This window comes from Neovison vison, chromosome 10, assembly GCF_020171115.1.
Source record: "Neovison vison isolate M4711 chromosome 10, ASM_NN_V1, whole genome shotgun sequence".
In the NCBI taxonomy this organism is placed as follows: Eukaryota; Metazoa; Chordata; class Mammalia; order Carnivora; family Mustelidae; genus Neogale; species Neogale vison.
Window position 1 is genome coordinate 38,374,254 of NC_058100.1, and position 20,345 is coordinate 38,394,598.

At 42.0% G+C, this 20,345-nt stretch overlaps 1 protein-coding gene across 3 annotated transcripts in view; it reads left to right on the forward strand.

Moving 5' to 3' along the window:
• The first annotated feature begins 981 nt into the window (after positions 1–981).
• EXO1 (exonuclease 1) overlaps positions 982–20,345 on the forward strand; it is a 34,226-nt gene continuing 14,862 nt past the window's right edge. For 2 of the 3 annotated variants that reach the window (XM_044267026.1, XM_044267024.1), the window contains exons 1-10: positions 982–1,154; positions 1,520–1,723; positions 2,835–3,003; positions 5,439–5,558; positions 7,679–7,802; positions 8,772–8,909; positions 10,241–10,453; positions 11,947–12,134; positions 12,837–12,933; positions 17,989–18,214. In XM_044267026.1, coding sequence (XP_044122961.1) covers positions 2,843–3,003; positions 5,439–5,558; positions 7,679–7,802; positions 8,772–8,909; positions 10,241–10,453; positions 11,947–12,134; positions 12,837–12,933; positions 17,989–18,214 — 1,267 coding nt within the window. In that variant the 5' untranslated portion in view covers positions 982–1,154; positions 1,520–1,723; positions 2,835–2,842. Of the gene's footprint in view, positions 1,155–1,519; positions 1,724–1,745; positions 1,936–2,834; positions 3,004–5,438; positions 5,559–7,678; positions 7,803–8,771; positions 8,910–10,240; positions 10,454–11,946; positions 12,135–12,836; positions 12,934–17,988; positions 18,215–20,345 lie in introns of those variants that run through there. The other variant, XM_044267025.1, reaches the window with a different exon arrangement.

Here is a 20,345-nt window from a genome sequence, read left to right on the forward strand (position 1 = left end):
GTCTCATTATTTGGCTACAAAGCCTGCCCCCTCCGACCCCATTTAGGTCAAAGATGAATGAAGGTGGACGCTAGGTAAAGCGGTAAGGACTGTTTTAATCAGTGATACAGTATTGCAACAGGGAACACCAGTCCTGCTCTTAACTGGTTTGTACTGAGGTGGGGCAGGGGGAGGGTTGTTTTAAAGAGGGGGGGGGGATGGCGGAGCGGCGGGGACGGAATGAAGGTTCAGCAGATTCAAGGAGGTGAAAATGACAAAAAGAAGGGAGTGTCACCTGGGAGCGTGACCCAGCGAGTGTAGAAGACGGGCTCCTACCATCCTACAGACCCTGGGAGACAAGACCCTGCCATCGGGTGTTGGCTGGGACAAAGTAACTCCTGTCGCAGCCTTGAGGTTCATCAGGCAGGCACGTTAAAGGTGGCCAAGGGCATCCTGGGGATGTGGCCTTGAGCTGTTGGGAACTACTTAAGTATTTTGTTCAAGGCTTTCTGGGCCAAAGATGAAGCCCCGCAGAGAGGAGGGCTCACGAGTGGGGTCCAGGAGCCACTCTCACTTCCTAGCTGAATTCCTTACTAACCGCCCCTCTCCCCTCCCAAAGTCTCCGGGAAGGGTCCATGGAATATTATAACTCAAGCTGTATATTCTGTTTCCCTGCAGCCCGCCGCGCAGGGGTCTCTGGAGAGCCTTGGGGTCAAGTGCACACCGCAGTGACTAAGGGACTAATTTGCTGCAGTGATCTTTCAGGTTGTTTTTAAAAAAACCCACACAAACGCGCGATGGCGCTCCTTAAACCACCGCAGCCCTGACTTGAGGCCGCCTTCAGCGGAGAACTACAACTCCCAGCAGCCCCGGCGAGAGCGAAAACGACCAACTTCCGGGCGGCGTTTCCCGTGGGCCCGGGGCTCCCGCTCCGCCGGCGCCTTCCGCAGGCCGCGCGGTATCCGGGCAGGCGCGGCGGCAGGCGTCGCAGGGCCGCGGCCACCATGGCGTCCGGCGAGGAGCGGGGCTCAGGTCCCGGAAGCGGAGGTCGCTCTGGGGCCACTTCCGCTGGGGCGGGACCTCGGGCTCTCCCGCGCAAATTGAAAAGCCTTCGGTGCGCGGAGGCCACGGGCTCCCGGTGTTCAGCGCCGCCCGCCTCGGGCGCTCCGGCCCAGGTGAGCTGGGGGCGTCGGGAGCAGGTTTCGGGCCCTGTGCTCACCCGCGCTGCAGCGGACGGGGAGAACCGTTCCCGCGAAGGGAGCGGACCGGGCGGCGCGTGGGCCCAGGGTGGCGTCCCCTCGGGACTCTGGTCGCCGGGGACCGGGAGGCGGGGGTCCGGCGGGGTCTTCCTGCCCCGGCCGCAGGATCCCGAGTCGCGCTGCAGGCCCGGCCGAGGCTGCCCCGAGCGCGGGACGGTCCGCGGGCGCGGGCTCCCGCCCGCCGGGCTCCTGCAGGGCTGCCCAGGCTAGCAGCCCCGCTCTCACGTGCAGCGCCGACTCTTACATGAGGAAAAGCGAATTTTCTTCTCGATGTCTTGCAGGCGAAAGGAAACCTGTCTCCTGGAATGGGCTTGCGGGGCACTCGTGCACGGCCGGTGGACGGAGTGAAGCGGGGAGGTCTCCGGTGTGGTCGTACCTAGCGTGTGGCGGGCGGGCGCCCTGAGATGCTGCCCGCCGTGGGGCCCCGGGTCATTCCACTCCGCTGAAGAGCGTATTTACCTCGCTTAGAAGAGACGTTTCCCAAGGTGTGTACTACGTCCGTTTCCCTCGAAGGGGAAGGAAACTCTTTTTAGAGGCCTTATCTGAAAGGAGGCTAATGGCCTTTGTGCAGCTGTGGCTTGAAAACACCTTCACCCGAATTACCCGCGGTATTTAAGAGTCAGAATCCCCCACCTGGCTCCACGGCCTGGCGAAGGCGCTGCTGTCCTAGAGCTCAGAGCGTTGATACAGTATCCGGGTGAGACTGACTTCTTACCCTGTTCTTTCTTCTCTCCGCCCCCCCCCAACCGCGACTTAATTTTTGCTGGGAGGAGTTTATGTTATGAAATGCTAATCAGCTGTTCAGCCTCATTGCTTTTACTTTTTATCTTGAGTGGGGCTGACCCTTGAACCACAGGAGTTAGAACTGTGAGGTTAGAATCCACGGATTCGTGGGTTTTTTTTCGACTAATGCAATACAGTACTATAAATGTATTTTCCTTGTGATTTTCTTAATGCCACTTTCTTCTCTCTCTGGCTTACTTTGTTTAAAGAATAAGGTGTATAATACACATAACGTACAAATATGTGTTAACCGAGTTTATGAAATTGGTAAGCTTCTGGCTATTAGTAGTTAAGTTTTGGGGGAGTCACAAATCATATATGGATTTTCTGCTGGGTGGGGGTGGAAGCATACAACCCCCCTCCTTGTTCAAAGGGTCAGCAGTAGTGCTTCAGAAAGGTGTGAGCCAGCTCCAGAATTTCTGTAAAGAAGGGACTTCCCAGCTTTTTCCTGGCTAGAAGGTCGTAGATCTTAACAATGCCTTTCTGGAGAGAGAGAGATTCGAGCGCTTTCCTTTCGGCACTTGCTGTGTGCCTAGGCTTGAATGCACGTCCTGATTCCAAGGGGGAGAGCACTTGGAAAGAATAAACCATTGTGGAACTGTCAGTTGACATTAGCATAAATACCGTGGACTGGAACTTCCAGGCAGAGAGGAGCCCAATTAACGTATTGAAGAGCAGTGATTCTCAAATATCAAGCAGTAACAGTTGCTCTACCCATTTCCGAGCTCTTTTTCTTATTTTTCTAAAACTTTTGAGTAAATGTATTTTGCTCTAAATATTGCTGTTTTTCCTTTCTCCTCTCACATCACACAGTTGGCGCTATGGGGATACACGGATTACTGCAGTTTATCAAAGAAGCTTCTGAACCCATCCACGTGAGGAAGTATAAAGGACAGGTAGTAGCTGTGGATACGTATTGCTGGCTTCACAAAGGAGCTATTGCTTGTGCTGAGAAACTAGCCAAAGGTGAACCTACTGATAAGTAAGTTGGGACCTCGTATTCTTTGCCAACTAAGAATCAGACTTATATTGGGATCATTTTCATTCAATGCCTGGTTTATCAAGAAGTGAAACTGGCAACATTGCCAAATCAGGAGCGACTTTATTCTGTGATGTAGTATCAAGACACGGAGAGACAAAAACCAAGGACCATGTCTTTTATTTTTTACCTAAGAAACTGAGCCCTGTTTGCAAAACAAAACAGTTGCTTCAAAGGGACAAGGTGTTCTGTCCAATCATAACTATGACCTCATTTGAGGCATGTTCCATGGACTAATATCTTCTCTATTTTTTTACATAGAAACATTAGAAAAAGAAGCAAGTATAATTTCAGAGCAGAGATTTCCTAGAGCTATGTGATCACTATTACGAATTTCCTTTTTTGCAATATGTAATTTATCTCCTAGAGGAAAGGCTCCCAGATCCTTAATGTGACTTACTTAATCTCAATGAAAAATAGGTAGAATGTATTAATGCTGTTTGTTTCCTGGAGGAAAGAGGGAAAGGCGCTATTGAATGGTGAATGTTTTGGGCTTTCATTCTTCTCCAATTAATTTAACCAAAAGTGACCTGGACCAGACGGTACATGTGGGATCTGAAGGAACCCGGGCCCTGCTGCCACTCCATCCGCTGGTTTCATTTTTTTTTTTTTTAAATTTAAAGGCCGTTTCTTTTCTGCCACTGAATTTGAGTAACTGTTGGTAGCTGAAGACTGCAAGTTTTTCATTCTACCTGTAGTGTTTCTTTGAATAGCTCTTCACAGGGGAAGAACTTTCTTTAGTTTTTTGTAATCTTGGGGATTCTGAGATTTTTTACTAATTGGAAGAATTATCCAAAATACAGAAAACATCCTTTATTAGAGATGTCATTTATGCATTCCCCAGACCTGCCCTGTAGTAACTCACTGAACTAAAAAGCTTCAGGACTTCCTGCAAAGTACTGTGGACTTTAATTTTTTTTTTTCCTCACAGCAACTAATAAGTCACTTTTGATACAGTTTAGTTTTTCTTTCTTATCCACCTTTGGCTGGGGATATTAACCAGAAAAGGTGAGAAAATTAGGATAAGTGTATGACAAACCGTTATGACTATTATAAGGAACGAGATAGATCTAATACGCTGACCTGGGAAGATTTTGGCAATAGGGGTCTAATGTTTGGATTCTGTCTGGTGAAAAAAATATGTGAATTTCCTTTGAGATTTATTATGGTTTTGTATTGGCTTTTCCCTGTTTTTTACATGATACTTCCTTAGCAGGCCCAGAATTAGCACAAAGTCACTGTTCTGTAGACCAATTCGTGTCTATTGCCACTGGTTTACAATAAAAAGAAGGACCACATAATGAGTCTTGCATTAAGATGAGTGTCTGTGCTTTAAAAGATTATCTTTTAATATTATGTCTAATTCTGCTCGTTAGTTAAAGTATCCTTTTCTTTATAGATCATGGAAGTTGTAATGTGTCTCTTTTTGTTAACTGGGTTGCTGGAATAAAACGTGATACAGATCCTTGTCTGGATCCTAGACTGTGGGGCGGTGGGGTGATGAGCAACGTTGTGCTAGAGCCAACTCATGCGAGTTGGCTGTCTAACACCTTCTCTCCGCTGACCCCATGTTGGTGGTTTATTCACCATTGTAACATATTCGTTTCAGGGAAATTGACAAATGCTAGGGAGCAGGGACCCCTTCCCCCAGAACTGGCTGTTAAACCTTCACCAGGACACCGCTGGTTATAAGAAATACCGGGACACTTGGACAAAGTTTAATATACACTGTATATTGGATGATATTTTATTTATTTTATGTACCTCGGGTGCGATAATGAATTGTTGAAGGAATCCGATATTTATTGTACCATTCTTTCAACTTTTCAGTAGATTGGAAATTTTTCGAAGCAAAAAAATATGTATATATATATGTGGGGGAAAAGGCAAGATTTGGAAGCACAAAATATCAGAACTGGAAGAGATGTCAAAGCCTTTTCATCTGCAGATAAGAAAAGCAGGATTTACAGTGTCAAATAACTCACCAGCTGTCACAGACCATAGGATCCAAGGCAGGATTTGAACCCAAGTCTAAATTAGAGTTTTCATTTCCTGTGAAAGCATTTGCTTAAAATAAAATAAAATAAAAACTTCCTTTTTTCATAATCTGTCTCATCTGGTTTTAAAAAGAGCAAGAATAGGGGCACCTGGGGGTCTCAGTTGGTTAAGCGACTGCCTTCGGCTCAGGTCATGATCCTGGAGTTCTGGGATCTGAGTCCCGCATTGGGCTCCCAGGTCCATGGAGAGTCTGCTTCTCCCTCTGACCTTCTTCCCTCTCATGCTCTCTCTCACATAAATAAATAAAAACTTCAAAAAAAGCAAGAGTATTACCTTACAAGATGCCCTGCACCTAAATGCATTTTTCTTTATTTTCATAGGTATGTAGGATTTTGTATGAAGTTTGTAAATATGTTACTCTCTCATGGGATCAAGCCCATTCTTGTGTTTGATGGATGTACTTTACCTTCTAAAAAGGAAGTGGAAAAGTCTAGAAGAGAGTAAGTTGATTATCCATTCACTATCTAATTTAATTGCATTAAGGTCTGATGCTATAGTCTGTATACCAATTTTTTTTAAATTTTAATTTGTTGAGACTTGCTTTATAGCCTAGTACTTGAACAAATTTCTTTAAATGTTTCATGTGTGCTGGAAAGGAATGTGTATTCTCCAGTTATTAAGAGAAAGTTATATCGACCAGTCAGTCAAGCTTATTGATTATGATGCTCAAATCTGTATCTTTACTGTTTTGTGTCATAAATTACCAAAAATAGTATGTTAAAATTTGGTACCGGATTTGTCATTTACCTTATAGTTCTGTCCACTTTTGTTTATTTTGAAGTGATTTTATTGGTTGCGTTCAAGTTTAGAATTAGTTACATTTTTGTGGTAACTGAAACAATACGTAGTGACTCTTTTAATTTCTAGTTATGCTTTTTTTTTTCCTAACGTCTGTTCTGATATTAGCATACCCATAACTTTTCTGTTTCTACCTTTTTTTTATTTATTCACCTTTACTACACTCATACTACATTACTGTATTTTTATTTATTCAACTTAACTACATCACTGGTTTTTTAGGTTTGCCACTTAAAAAGAACACATTACTGTGTGTGTATGTGTATGTGTGTGTGTTTTAAGATTTACTTATTTGAGAGAACATGTGTACTTGAGTGGGGGAAGAGAGGCAGAGGGAGGCACAGCGAGAGAAGGAACACAAGTAGGGGGAGTGGGAGAGGGAGAAGCAGGCTTCTTGCTGAGCAGGGAACCTGATACTGGGCTTGATTCCAGGACCCTGGGATCATGAGTTGAGCCAAAGGCAAACACTTAACAACTAAGCCACCCAGGGGCCCCTGGAGGCTCTGATTCAAAGCCAGAACTTTAAAAATTTTATTTGCAAAGGTGTATCTGAAATTGTCTGAGCCCGCATTCTATTACAAATATACAGTTTACTAAATATACTCTTAATAAAAAGTTAGTAGGTTCTAGGTTAGTTCTAAAAGGATAGGTGACAGTCCCAAGCTAGTATGGCTAAGGGACTAAGCCAAACCAGATGCCATCTGGGTATCCCACACCACGTTCTTAATTCCAATTGCAGATTATTATTTTCTCTTGCTAAGCTCAAAAACGGCAAAAACAACAACAAAAGTTACAACTATATATCTCTGACCCATGAACTCTTTTTGTCTTTGTAGAATCAGCTTTCTCTGTGCCATTGAGAGAGGCACTTAAAATCCTTTTCTCCAGGTCTCTTCATCTGTGGAGCCCCGTCTAAAAGTGGAACTAGGGAATGTGTGTTTGTGTGTACGTGCGCTTACTTAAAGATCAAAATCTCGTGGGTTCTGACTGATTCTTCTGGTTCAGACTCACGGCTGTGGTGCATCTTTATCTCCTTTCTTCCATACGGAAAACTTTATTTTCAAGGGCACAAGGGGGATGAAGTTACAGTATCTAATAATGACTCCTTTGTCTTATCCCAAAATAAGTATTTTGTTACACTCAACAGTAGATTCGGAATAAAATACTGATACTACCATTACCAATATGATTATTGAAAACAGTTAAAATGTCTTTCTTTCTTCCTCTCTCTTTTCCTATTTTAAAATTAGTAGTTCTGTATTGTCAGAATGCGTGCTGTCACTGTCTCCCTGTTTAACCGTATTTAGTATTAGTTCTACAAATTTCCACATTCTTGATTGTTATAGACTGTTCTTATGCAGATGTTACTTTGGGTCTTTCTGAAATTAGTTCTGGTAGATCCCACAAGCTCACAGAAAGTATTTCTCAAGTTCTTCATATGTTGATAACTGGGCATCTTTATGCCTGAAAGTTCGTTTTGATGGTGTGAAGCCTTGATTCACATTTTCTTAAGTGTCTTAGTTACTCCATTTTCTATTGACATAAAGCATTTCTGGGGATAAGCTTGTGTACGTGTATATTATAAATCACTTGTGTTCCTTTTACCTGGAAGCCCAGAAGATCTGGGTTCATGTTCTCAGGGACCTGGTAAACACTATCAGATGAGTCAAGCTTGTACCCTCCTGCCCAGGAAAAGTTCTTGAATTACCGTTTTATTATGGTTTCTTGAGTCAGCCTCTTGATATATTTTTTTCCCTCGCAGAAGACGACAAGCCAATCTTCTTAAGGGAAAGCAGCTTCTTCGTGAGGGCAAAGTCTCAGAAGCCAGAGAATGTTTTACCCGTTCTGTTAATATCACACATGTGATGGCCCACAAAGTTATTAAAGTAAGCCAAATGGGAAAGCCATGTAATATGGCTAAGTTCATCAAAACTAATTATGAGTCATTTACCGATGGGAGAGCAAGAAAGCGAAGGGAGGGAGATGATTCTAGGCCTAACTTTCAAGGAAGTGCCAGTCTCAGGAGGAAGAGAGTAGCGTCTTTCAACAGAGCAAAGAAGTCCAACAGTCTCCAAGGGAGAAATCCTAAGGACCAAGGGATGCCTTCCCTCTTAGGTATTTGAGCTCGGTGGGCACCTTCTTCTGTAGAGAGGGAAGGGATGGTTCTTGGCGGTCCAGCCTCACGCCGCTGCCATGTAGTCGTCAACATTTCCCACCTCCACTGCTGATGGCTATGGGATCTCTCAGACCAGCCTCGCTGGCTCAGGACCTCTCAGACCCCTAGTCTCCTCAGCCTGCTTCTGCATGGAAGTTTCTTACTGCCGTATATCTTTCCACAGCCAGCAGCCCCAGCCCGCAGGTCCCCTGCTTCAGGCCTCTGTTCAGATGGCTTAGTAAACATGGGAAAATAAATACAGTGATTTGTAGTTTTATCAAAGCAGTGTAGTATAGACTTTTGTAGTCTGAAAAGAAAATGTTGTTTTTACAGGGAAAATACATTCAGAGCTCTAAACAAATGTCCTGTAAGCTTTCAGAGCCTAGGCATCTTAAGATGCAAGCTTTCTACTGTTTGAAATAATTAAGTTTCTGGCTTATAATTGTTTTTCTCCCTCTGAATGTACAGCAGTATTTTCTCCTATAAATTGATTTTTTTAAAAAAGATGGCCGTATGATAGTGGCATTGTATGATTAATTAGTTCAACATGTGCTAGGCCTTGAAGTAGAAAAACTTATGCCGAAGGAAATGATTTCTGAAAATAACATGAGCAAGTACCTGTGGGTTGGTGATGAGATGGGAAGTTGCCGGGTGCTTTCTAGACGCCGTGCTAGAGATTGACTCCGACCTTCTCTGGCAGGCTGCTCGGTCCCAGGGAGTAGACTGTCTTGTGGCTCCGTACGAAGCAGATGCACAGCTGGCCTATCTTAACAAAGCTGGTATTGTACAAGCTATAATCACAGAGGACTCTGACCTCCTCGCTTTCGGCTGTAAAAAGGTACTTGACTCCCATCTACTATATGCTGCTTTTCTGTGCAGTTGGCAGTGGCATAAAGTGAGGAAATAAGGTTTTTCCTTTCCAGGAATCACTATTTAACACTTGCTGTTAACCTCTACTTACGATGCTAATAATTATTTAATTTAAAATGAAGTTTTTGCTGCTTGACATTTGTGTAATATGGACACTTTTTCAGAATAAGCCCTTAAGGTTAGAAGGTTTTGTTGTGTTTTATCCAAGTTCTTCAGTAGAGAGTAGACTTTTTTTTTTTTTTTTTTTAACTTGACAGAAATCACAAGTAAGGCAGAGAGGCAGGCAGAGAGAGAGGGGGAAGCAGGCTCCCTGCTGAGCAGAGAGCCCGATGTGGGGCTCGATCCCAGGACCCTGAGATCATGACCTGAGTGGAAGGCAGAGGCTCAACCTACTGAGCCACCCAGGCACCCCAGACTTATTATTTTTGCTATAACTTATATGCTTTACATTTTTCGATTAGGTGAGTTAAGTAACTTATCCAACCAGATGCTTTGCAGTTAGAATTATGTATAAAACTGTTCAATGGAAAGTGTTATCATGATAATGTAACGGAGGAATTAAGATACAAAACCACAAAATGATCTCATTTTTGTTACTGCCAATGTTGTTTATATCATCTGTATATTTCATAGATGACTCGAAGGATCTGTCAAAGGGTTAATGCTGGGTGACAGTGATAGATGAGAGATGTCAGGCAACTTCTGTTTTCTTCCTGAATTTCCGTGTTCTCCAAATTTCTTATGATGAACATGTATTACTTTAAGGATAAGAAAAAGGGATTTTTGTATGAATTGCTGTTTGATTGCTATGACAACCCTGGGTGTCAGTCAGAGGTAAGAGGTGCAGAAAGGGCATTCTTTCTCCCAGAGTCAGAACAAGGGAGTCCAGGCACACGACCTTCTCTGTCGTCGTCTATGCTTCAGTTTAACTTATTTACAGATTTCACACTAATTATCTGGCTTGCCTACCTCTCTTGTACGATGATAAAGAACAAGAAAGAGGGACGCCTGGGTGGCTCAGTTGGTTGGACGACTGCCTTCGGCTCAGGGCGTGATCCTGGAGTCCCGGGATCGAGTCCCACATCAGGCTCCCAGCTCCATGGGGAGTCTGCTTCGCTCTCTGACCTTCTCCTCGCTCATGCTCTCTCTCACTGTCTCTCTCTCTCTCAAATAAATAAATAAAATTAAAAAAAAAAAAAAAAAGAACAAGAAAGAATTCTTGGGAATATCACAGTGGATTAGATAATGAAACATTAAAATTAGCCTTATAGGTGTTAAAAATTTCCCTTCCTTTTGAAGGTGATTTTAAAAATGGATCAGTTTGGAAATGGACTAGAGATTGACCAGGCGCGGCTGGGCATGTGCAGACAGCTTGGGGACGTGTTCACGGAGGAGAAGTTCCGCTATATGTGCATTCTCTCTGGCTGTGACTACCTCTCCTCGCTGCGTGGGATCGGCTTAGCGAAGGCCTGCAAAGTGCTAAGATTAGCCAATAATCCAGACATCGTGAAGGTAAGAGTGAGTCACCCACTGTCCTGTTGAATTTCTGGAGCATTTCTTACATCATAGGTGACCACTTCAGAATATAAATTTTAAATATTTTATCCTGCCGATAACCCATGCATGTCATCAAAAGGATAAAATGACTAAAACACTAGAATTTTGCTTTTGGCAACTTTTTAAAATGAAGACCAATATAAATAGATTTAAGAACAAAATGTCCTAGATAGAATTAATGTTAAAATGTGTAGTCTTCCAATTTCTATGCTATTCTCTGTAGGAGTGGTTCTCAAATATTTTGGTGTCAGGATCCCTTTACACTCAACTCAAATCTCTTGGTGGCAAAATTTTTGTTAAATGGGTTATAGCTATTGATATTTACTGAATCAAATTCAAACCAGTAAAATGTTGGCTATTTTAAAGCTAATAATGAATTCATTACATGTTAGCATATATAGGATATTTTAATGAAAAGTAGCCCTGTCTTCTGAGAAGGTGAAAATTATGACAGGAATTGCACATTTATATAAATCTATTTCACATGGCTTGATGAAGACCGCTGGGTTTCTTCTCTACTTCCTCTGACGCAGTAGCATGTGTCCTGTGTCCTCCGGGAAACTGAGGCTCCTGCATCACCGCTCTGTCGCTTCTCTGATATCTTTACCTTCCAAAAAAAAAAAGAAAGAAAGAAAGAAAAGAAAAAAAATCTAGCATATGTTGAAGAAGCTCGTTTTGCCACCAAGCCGCACTCTGCTGGGGTAATCCTCAGGAGAGGTAGCGGCAGAGCCGGGAAGGGAGCCACGTGCACTGACCAGCAGTGGCTCCAGGGCCAGACTCCGCTCTCCGGCTCTCCGCTTGAGTGTGTGAGGAAGTGTTTATTTTTATTTTATTTTTTTTTTTAAAGATTTTATTTGTTTATTTGATAGAGATCACAAGTAGACAGAAAGGCAGGCAGAGAGAGAGAGAGGGAAGCAGGCTCCCTGCTGAGCAGAGAGCCCGATGCGGGACTTGATCCCAGGACCCTGAGATCATGACCTGAGCCGAAGGCAGCGGCTTAACCCACTGAGCCACCCAGGCGCCCTGTGAGGAAGTGTTTAAACCACTGCCAGCTTTAGTCATCCGTGACTCTAACCAAAGTTAGAATGTTGGCTTCATTTTTAATTCTCAGGTTTTGTATGTTTGTATTTTGCTTTTGGGGTGAAAAGGACTTTGAGGGCAAGGAATGTGTCTTAATTGTCACACCTGGGAATATATTATGGGTGTGTAACTGACAGGTTCATTCTTTGAGTTAATTGTAGAGAAATCAAGGAAAATACTGTTACAAAGATGGTTTTTAGTGATATGAAATGGCCATGCTTGCTGGTAGAGGCTTTCAGTACAGACATAATCAATAGATATTGTGTCTCCTCAGCCTCCTCTAATGTGAATGACTTGATCTTGGTGACGCTGCTTTCCCAATTCCGTATTTGCAGATAACTAGTAAATATTTTTACATCCATTATTAGGTCATCAGGAAAATTGGACACTATCTTAAGATGAACATAATAGTACCAGAAGATTACATCAAAGGATTTATTCGAGCCAACAATACCTTCCTTTATCAGCTAGTTTTTGATCCCATCAAAAGGAAACTCCTCCCTCTGAATGCTTACGAAGACGACATTGATCCTGAAACATTAAGCTACGCTGGGCGGTATCCTTTATGAACCAGAATAGTAGAATTTTGCACTTCCATACTTTTATGGTGATATTTTTAGTGAGGCATTCAGTAAAAAACCTACAAATTGTTTTTGCCCCCCCCCTTTTTTTTTTTAATACAGTGAAGCTTATGTTTTGTTCATTTTAGTTACTGTGTTGGTGAAAATTCAGAGCACCATTTTGTTTATAAACCTGCGGCTCATCCATTATAATGTGCTCATTTCTTAGGATGCCTTGACTGAAACACACACTGAGTCAGTCGCTGAAGATACACATTCCAAAGGTGGCACTTCTTGGCCAGCAAGCTCCACTTCCCAGGAGGGCACTGTGGATGTGTGAGCACACCAGCTGAGCGTTCCCTCTCTATCCCCCTTGGAAGGAAGTCTGTGACTTGGGGCTTTGCTTCCAAAAATAGCCAGTCCCCACAGTGACAATAGAATACACTTTTTTAAAAAAAGTTTATTTTATTTATTTATTTGACAGAAACACAGTAAGAGAGGGAACACAAGCAGGGAGAGTGGGAGAGGGAGCAGGGAGCCCAATGCAGGGCTCTATACCAGGACCCTGGGACCATGACCTGAGCCGAAGGCAGTCGCTTAACTGAGCCATCCAGGTGTCCCTAGAATACACTTTTTGATCTTAAACGTTACTGTTCAGTTGTTAATAAAGGCATTTTTCCTTAATCTTACCAACCTAGGTATTTTGATGATTCCATAGCTCTTCAAATAGCCCTTGGAAATAAAGATATAAACACTTTTGAACAGATTGATGACTACAATCCAGACACTGCTATGGTAACATTTTAAGGACTTTTTTTTTTTTTAATAAATTCACTTTTATTTTATTTATTTTTATTTATTTATTTTGAAAGATTTTATTTATTTGACAGAGAGAGATCACAAGTAGGCAGAGAGGCAGGCAGAGAAGGGGAAGCAGACTCCCCGCTGAGCAGAGAGCCCGATGTGGGGCTCGATTCCAGGACCCTGAGATCATGACCTGAGCCAGAGGCAGAGGCTTAACCCACTGAGCCACCAAGACGCCCCATGACTTCACTTTTAAAGAGCACATTTTAGTTATGTCTCAGGAACTATGACTTAAAGATTTTTAGTTAACTTACTAGAGAGAGAGAGAGAGAGCGTGAGCAGGGGGAGGAGCAGAGGGAGAGGGAAAAGCAGAATCCCTGCTGAGCAGGGAGCCTGATGCGGGGCTCAATCCTGGGACTCTTGAGATCATGACCCGAGCTGAAGGCAAGTGCTTAACCAACTGAGCCGCCCTAGCGCCCAGAGAACTATGACTAAAGGCAAATCTTCATTTAATATAAACTAAGCATTTCTGTGTCCCAGAATGTGGAGTGTGGGTTTAAAACAACTTGATGCTAGAGAAATTATCTAAGAACGTAGGTATATTGGTCAATTTCCTTAAATTAAGCAACCACTTGATCTGTCACCAGGCCTTTAGACATGAACATTTTGTCTGAATCTACAAGCATTTGATGCCTTTCTTCTTGTCTCACCCTTTCAACTCTGACATTTGGCATAGTTGAAGGTTCAAACCTAGAAACACGGGAAGTAAACGCTATTTTCTTGCTCTCTCACGAGCACTGCACAGATATTAGTGCATCGGCCCTGAGCTGTGTCTCAGCCCTCTCCTGTTCTGCTTTTTCCCAGTTGCATATATCCCTCCCGACACACTCCCCCACCGTTCTTTCCTGCCTTGGACTCCACTCTTCTGCTCCAGTGTATGCCTTAAGTAAGTGCTGATGACTTCACCTTATTTATGCAGAGAACTCGCACTTCTTTAACCTGATCTCTAGTAACAGCCACATAGTTCTGATGGTTTCTTGGATCTGTGCATGAGTGATTTCCTATAACTTTAAATCTGCCCACAGTCCCATCATTCCTGATCAGCTTTCCTTAGCGACGTTTCTCCTTTTCAGCACTTACTACTGCCTAAGGTGTGTTTCCGTAGTTTACTCTGTGATCCTTCCCAGCAGAATATAATTTTTATAAAGGCAAGGGCTTTGTGAACTTGTCTGCTATAGTATGTTTGCCACGTCTATTTGTTGAAGGAATGGATAGCAGTTACATGACCTCCCTGATTCTCAGACTAGAAAACTTGGAAATAAACTTGGGTTTCTCTTTCCTCGCTGAGTCCTTTTGCTTCTTTTAGTTCTTCCGGGTGATAGTTTCTTCTTTCTCATCACTCAAATTGGGTCTTTGCTCACTAGTTCAGTCTTGACTGAGCATTTGTTAAGCACTTTAATAAGCATAGGTGAGCTATTGCTCTGGAATATAAAGAAAACTAAAATATAATTCTTTCTCGGGTGCTCCTTGCCTAGGGGAGGGAGATGTGGTTTTATATATATAGAAATGTGGGAATTTCTGTCATAGAGATGTATGCTAGGCTCCAGGAAAAGAGTGGGGGTTGGGGGGATGTACATAACTTCACCTAAGGGAAGAGTGCTTCATAGTAATAATAGCAGACGTTTATTGGGCACTTACTACATTATAAATGCCTTTTTTTTTTTTTCTTTAAGATTTTATTTATTGAGAGAACATGAGCAGGGCCGGGGCAGAGGGACAAGCAGACTCCCCCTGAGCAGGGAGACAATGCAGGGCTTCGTCCCAGGACCCTGAGATCACGACCTGAGTCCAAGTCAGATACTCAACTGAGAGAGGCACCCAGGCACCCCCATCCTCAATGCCGTTCTCAGCAGCTTGCGTGCAGTCACTCACGGACTGTTCAACAAGCCTGTGAGGTCAGCACTGTTACTCCCATTTTTCAGAGGAGGAAATGAGAGGGAGATCACACGTTTAATAAATAGGGGAGCTGTGATCCCAGGCCAAGCTCTGTCTCTCTCCTTGTAGGGAAACTGGTATCCTGGGTTTGCAAAGATCAGTGGGGATTTTCAGGATGAGCTAGATGAGTGATTCCAGGCTGAAGCCATCAGCGTGCGCGGAGTAATGAGTGGCTAATTATGGCTGACCCAAGAGTGTCCTCGTGTTCACTACGTGAAGGGAGCACAGTTCTTGAGAAAGAAGACGAGGTGAGCCTGGAGAAGCTGGCCAGTGAGAAAGCAGGACCTATTGAACATTGAAAAGAAATTACCATCAGCTGAAACAACCCAGGCTAGCAAGAGAGCACAAATCCCTAAAGATACTCGGAAAGAACCTTGTTCATCAACTCAAATCATGGAAACCTTACATTCAGGTTGCTCTTTTCTCTTTTATTTTCTCTTTCTAGAACTTCTCTCTTAGTTAGATGTTAGATTTCCTAGTCTTTGACTTTTTCTGTCTTATTCATGTCTGTCTTGTGTTTTCTCTAGGAAATGTTTGTCTTCCAACTTTGTACTCCCCAGCATAGTAGCCAGTAGCTACATGTGGCTATTTAAAATAATTCACATTGAATAATATTTAGTATATGTGCTGCCAAAGCGAGCACAACATTGAATAATATTTAAATTTTATTTCTTCTGTTGCATTGGCCACCTTACAAGGGGCTAATCATATTGGGCAGCTCAGGACATTTCTGTCTTGCTGGAAATTCTGTTGAATTTTTTTCTTCTATCATCTTCTTATCTAAGGGTGCTTTCTTTAATTGTACTTTATAAAAGTTTCTGTGTCATGGATTTCTCTGAGAATATCAATTACGATTTCTTGCACATGTTCTGTCTTTTGTATTCTCTGTTTGCTTTGAATGGCTTTTTTCAACTTGTTTTGGCCTTTTCTCTTTCATGGTGAAGACTCTTCAAAATCCGAAGCTTCTTGTCTGGTTGTTCCTATTTGAGAGACGCTCGGAGCTGCTGGAGAGTTGTGTGAACAAGCCGGGCTTATAATCTTGGGCTTTACTCTTGGGTGATCTGGTTGCCAACAAGCTGGCTTGATTTTGTTTTCTCTGCACGGTTCCATTTTTCCAGAAAGGAACTTTCCAGTTTCTACTTAGCACGGGTATACGCGGCAGTTTGCATTTTGAGGTTAGCGAATGCGGGTTGGGGTGGGCCTTTTATTTGATCTCTGTCTTTTTAGACAAATGGATTTTCCCATCTTCTGAGCTGCCTACTGTTTCTGGGTAAGTCAGATGGAAGATAAGGGCCCTGAGGTCAAATAATCCTTATCTTAGCCCTTCCCCATATGGGGCTTCCCTGGTACCTGGTGCCTTAAATCCCTGAACTTTTCTCATGATTGTGTAGGAGAGATTGGCTCCCCTTTGGGGTTCTTTTCTGCAGACACTTGGGCTTGATTTCCTGGTAAGTTCTTAAAATTTCTCTCTGTACCCTGTCTTCGCATGGTTTGGACCATACAGATATCCTAATTCTACTGCAGATGAAATTTGTCTGCTTATTGTTTCTGGGAGATGGTAATCAAAGGAAGGGGACTGAAAAGTGTTTACTCTGCAATCTTCTTTACACATTTGACTCATTGCTATGATTATAATTTCATCAGGAATGATTCTTAAGCTAGCCCCTTTGTCTCAGAAACTCTAAAATAGTTGGTTGTGTTGAATATGTCTAGATATTAAGGAGAATGTTATGGCTCACTAAGATGGCCATCCTTTTACAGAGAAATTTTTGTAGGAACCATTAATTGTACCAAACTAATTAATTCTTTTTGTTTATCTAAAATTTAGTCTTCCCAAGCTGGTTTTCTACTTGACTATTTCTTTTTTCCAGTAAAACCATCAGTGGGATCTAATGCCATGAGCTATTATGCTTAAGCTCTTTTTTATAACTCACTCAAATATTCTAAATTACTTGTTAATTCTCAGAGTGTATCCTGAATAATATCACCTTGTTTTAATTTTGATAAAGATTCCAAGTGTAGGTGGGATTTTTGTCGTGTGGAATCATGCCCTAAGTACCAACATTTTTTATACCTTTGCTAATTTTTCCCATTGCCTCTCTGCCCTATTAGAATATCATTGATATCATCTTAATAGATCATTGTCATCCAAAATATGTTGTAATTGTAAATAACTTATAGTAACATGAAGAATGATTGCTTACCAGTGCTTACTGGCAATAACTAATTTTCAGAGAAGGTTTTATGCAAGACTTAGTATCGACCCAGGTAGCTTTCTGTTTGTTCATGTTGTCCACTAAAGATGGCACCAAATATGGGTCAAATAGAAACTAGAGTTTTAAATTAGATCATTTTAGGAGCGCCTGAGTGGCTTAGTCAGTCTGCCTTCTGCTCAGGTCATGATCTCTGGGTCCTGGAATTGAGCCCCACATCAGGCTCTCTGCTCAGCAGGGAGTCAGCTTCTCCTTCTTTCTCTCCCTCTATGAGCATGCATGTGCACACACTCTCTCTCTCAAAAATAAATCTTTTAAAAAAATAAAAATAAATTAGATTGCTTTGGTTTAAATTCAACGAGGTTTTAGAGATGGGATGGTTGCTTGCTTTAAATAAAAAATTGTATGGCTTTGACCTTCAGGTGCTTTGTAAAGGGTGAGTGACTGTTTTGAGGCTTATTGCCAGATCCTTATTAAACTGGTGGCTATTGTGTTTTGAAATAACACTCACATTTTAAAAGTACTTTGTTCTGGCTATTTTTCTCCAAGTGTATTTTCATTTCTTGCACTGTTCATCTTCAGAAGATTCACCTTTTTTTCCTTAGAAATAATCTAACAATTCACTTGACCTTCATTAGAAAAGAAACAGACCCAGGAGTACAAGACACATTTAATGGAAAAGTGTAGTACCACCAAAGTAGAAAATGTTATTAGAGAACAGATACTCCATCAGAAATTGCTCAAAAAACTAAATTATTTACTTATAATTTATGTTGATAGGGAAATGATTTGGCTATTTTCCTTCTTCAAGTAATCCTTTCTGCTTTTACTATTTTAGCCTGCCCAATCAAGAAGTCAGAGTTGGAATGACAAAACATGTCAAAAGTCGTCTAATTTTAATAGCATTTGGCATAGGAATTATTGCCCTAGACTGGAGCTGGATGTTGTTTCAAATGCTACCAGATTGAAGGAGAATCTAAGTACTGTGGGCATTGAACAAGTGATCAGTATTAAAGGGTTAAATCTTCCAAAGAAGTCATCCATTGGGAAGAGACCAAGAAATGGTATGTATTTCTGCTTGCTGTACATATTTTGAAATATTAGTGAGTGTTGCTCACATTTAAGAAATCTTTTGCCAAACCCAAGGTCACTAAGTTTTGTTTTGTTTTTTTTTCCTAGAACTTCTGTAGTTTTAGCTCTTAGATTTAGGCCTTTGATTCATTTTGGATTAATTTCTTTTATATGGTATGAGGTAAGGATCAAGGTTCACTTTTTTTGTATATGACAATCCGCTTGTTCCACCATTTGTTAAAAGATTGTCCTCTCCCCTTTGAACAGCCTTGGCACGTTTGGTGACAATCAGTTGACCTTGACCACATATATGTGTGAGTCTGCTCTGGACTCTGTCGTTCTGTATCATGGATCTCTTGCTGTCTTCATGCCAGAGCACGGTCTTAGTTATCGTAGCTTTATAGTAAATCTTGGAATTAAATAAAATAAGTCTAAGTGTACTCTAAGCATGAGTTTGTTCTTTTTTTGCAAAGCTGTTTTGGCTACTCTCTGTTTTTCATGATTCTATACAAATTTTAGAATCAGCTTGTCAATTGAAGAAAAAAAGTTTTTTGAGTTGTTGATTGGAATTTAGTTGAATCCATAGTTCAGTTTGGGGAGAATTGACTTCTTACTAAGATTGAGTTTGCTGAAGTCTTCTCTCCTTTTGTTCAGCATTTCTGTGCAGTTTTTAGTGTCTTACCCACATGTAATGTCAAATTTATCCCTGTGTGTCAGATTTTTGCTGCTACTGCAAATGATATTTTAAATTTTGATTTCTAATTATTCATTGCTAGAAACCCAGTTGACTCTTGAACGACAAGGGTTTGAACTGTGCAGGTCCTCTTATATGTGAAATTTTTTTCATAAATACGGGGCAGTAAATACATTTTCTCTGTATGATTTTCTTAATGATTTCTTTTCTCTAGATCACTTTGTTATAAGAATATGGTGTATGACTCAAATAACATATAGAATATGTGTTCCTTGGCTGTCTCTGTCGTCAGTAAGTCTTGCAGTCGGCAGTAGGCCATTAGTCGTTAAGTTTTTATCCACTTTTTTTTTTTTAAGATTTTATTTATTTATTTGACAGACAGAGATCACAAGTAGGCAGAGAGGCAGGCAGACAGAGAGGAGGATGCAGGCTCCCTGCTGAGCAGAGAGCTGGATGTGGGGTGCGATCCCAGGACCCTGGGATCATGACCTGAGACAAGGGCAGAGGCTTTAATCTACGGAGTCACCCAGGTGCCCCGAGTCATTAAGTTTTTAGAGAGCGAAAAGTTACAGACACAGACTTCTGACTCTGGAGGGGGTCAGCCCTGAACTCTCCTGTTGTTCAAAGGTCAACTGTAGGATTGATTTTTGTATTTTAATGTCCTGTTTGGCAGCTTTGTAAATCCACGTGTTCATCAAGTTTTCTTCACAAACTCCACAGGATTCTGCAATTAAGTCACCTGCAGACAGAGACAGTTGTGCCTCCCCTTACCCAGTCTAGATGCCACTTATTTGCTTGTTCTTTTTGTATTTGTTCATTTCCTCCCCTTCTCTTATTTCTTCTCGTCTTCTGGACCCTCCAGTACAATGTTGAACAGAAGCTCTGCATGTGGAATACTAAGTATTGGGGAAAAGTGTTTTATTTTTATCACAGAAGATGTGTAGAAGTAGAAAGACTAGGGGCGCCTGGGTGGCTCAGTCGTTAGGCGTCTGCCTTCAGCTCAGGTTGTGGTCCCAGGGTCCTGGGCTGGAGCCGCATGTAGGGCTTGCCAAAAAAAAGGAAGAAGTAAAAAGATTATATAATCTGGTTCCTTTTCTCTTCTTTCCCTCAGATGTGAGTGAATGAAAGTCTAACAACAAAACAAACCCTTTGCAAATCTTCTAGTTCATGCTTTCATTTTTCAAATTTAGGCATAGATTATTCATGTTTTGTCAAAATGTATTGATTCCTTATGAGCGTAAATCTTTGCCTGGTGATATCTCTGGATCTTTGTTTCGTCTTCCACAAATGTTCGTATACGCTGTGTGCAGTAACATACCGAAGTGCTGGGTGCACAGCAAGTACACTGGCACGTTGGTTTCATCCCTTCTGTTCCCACGAGGATAAGCTGTTCATTTTATGTAGAGAGCTCATTATCTCTCAGTTCTTTG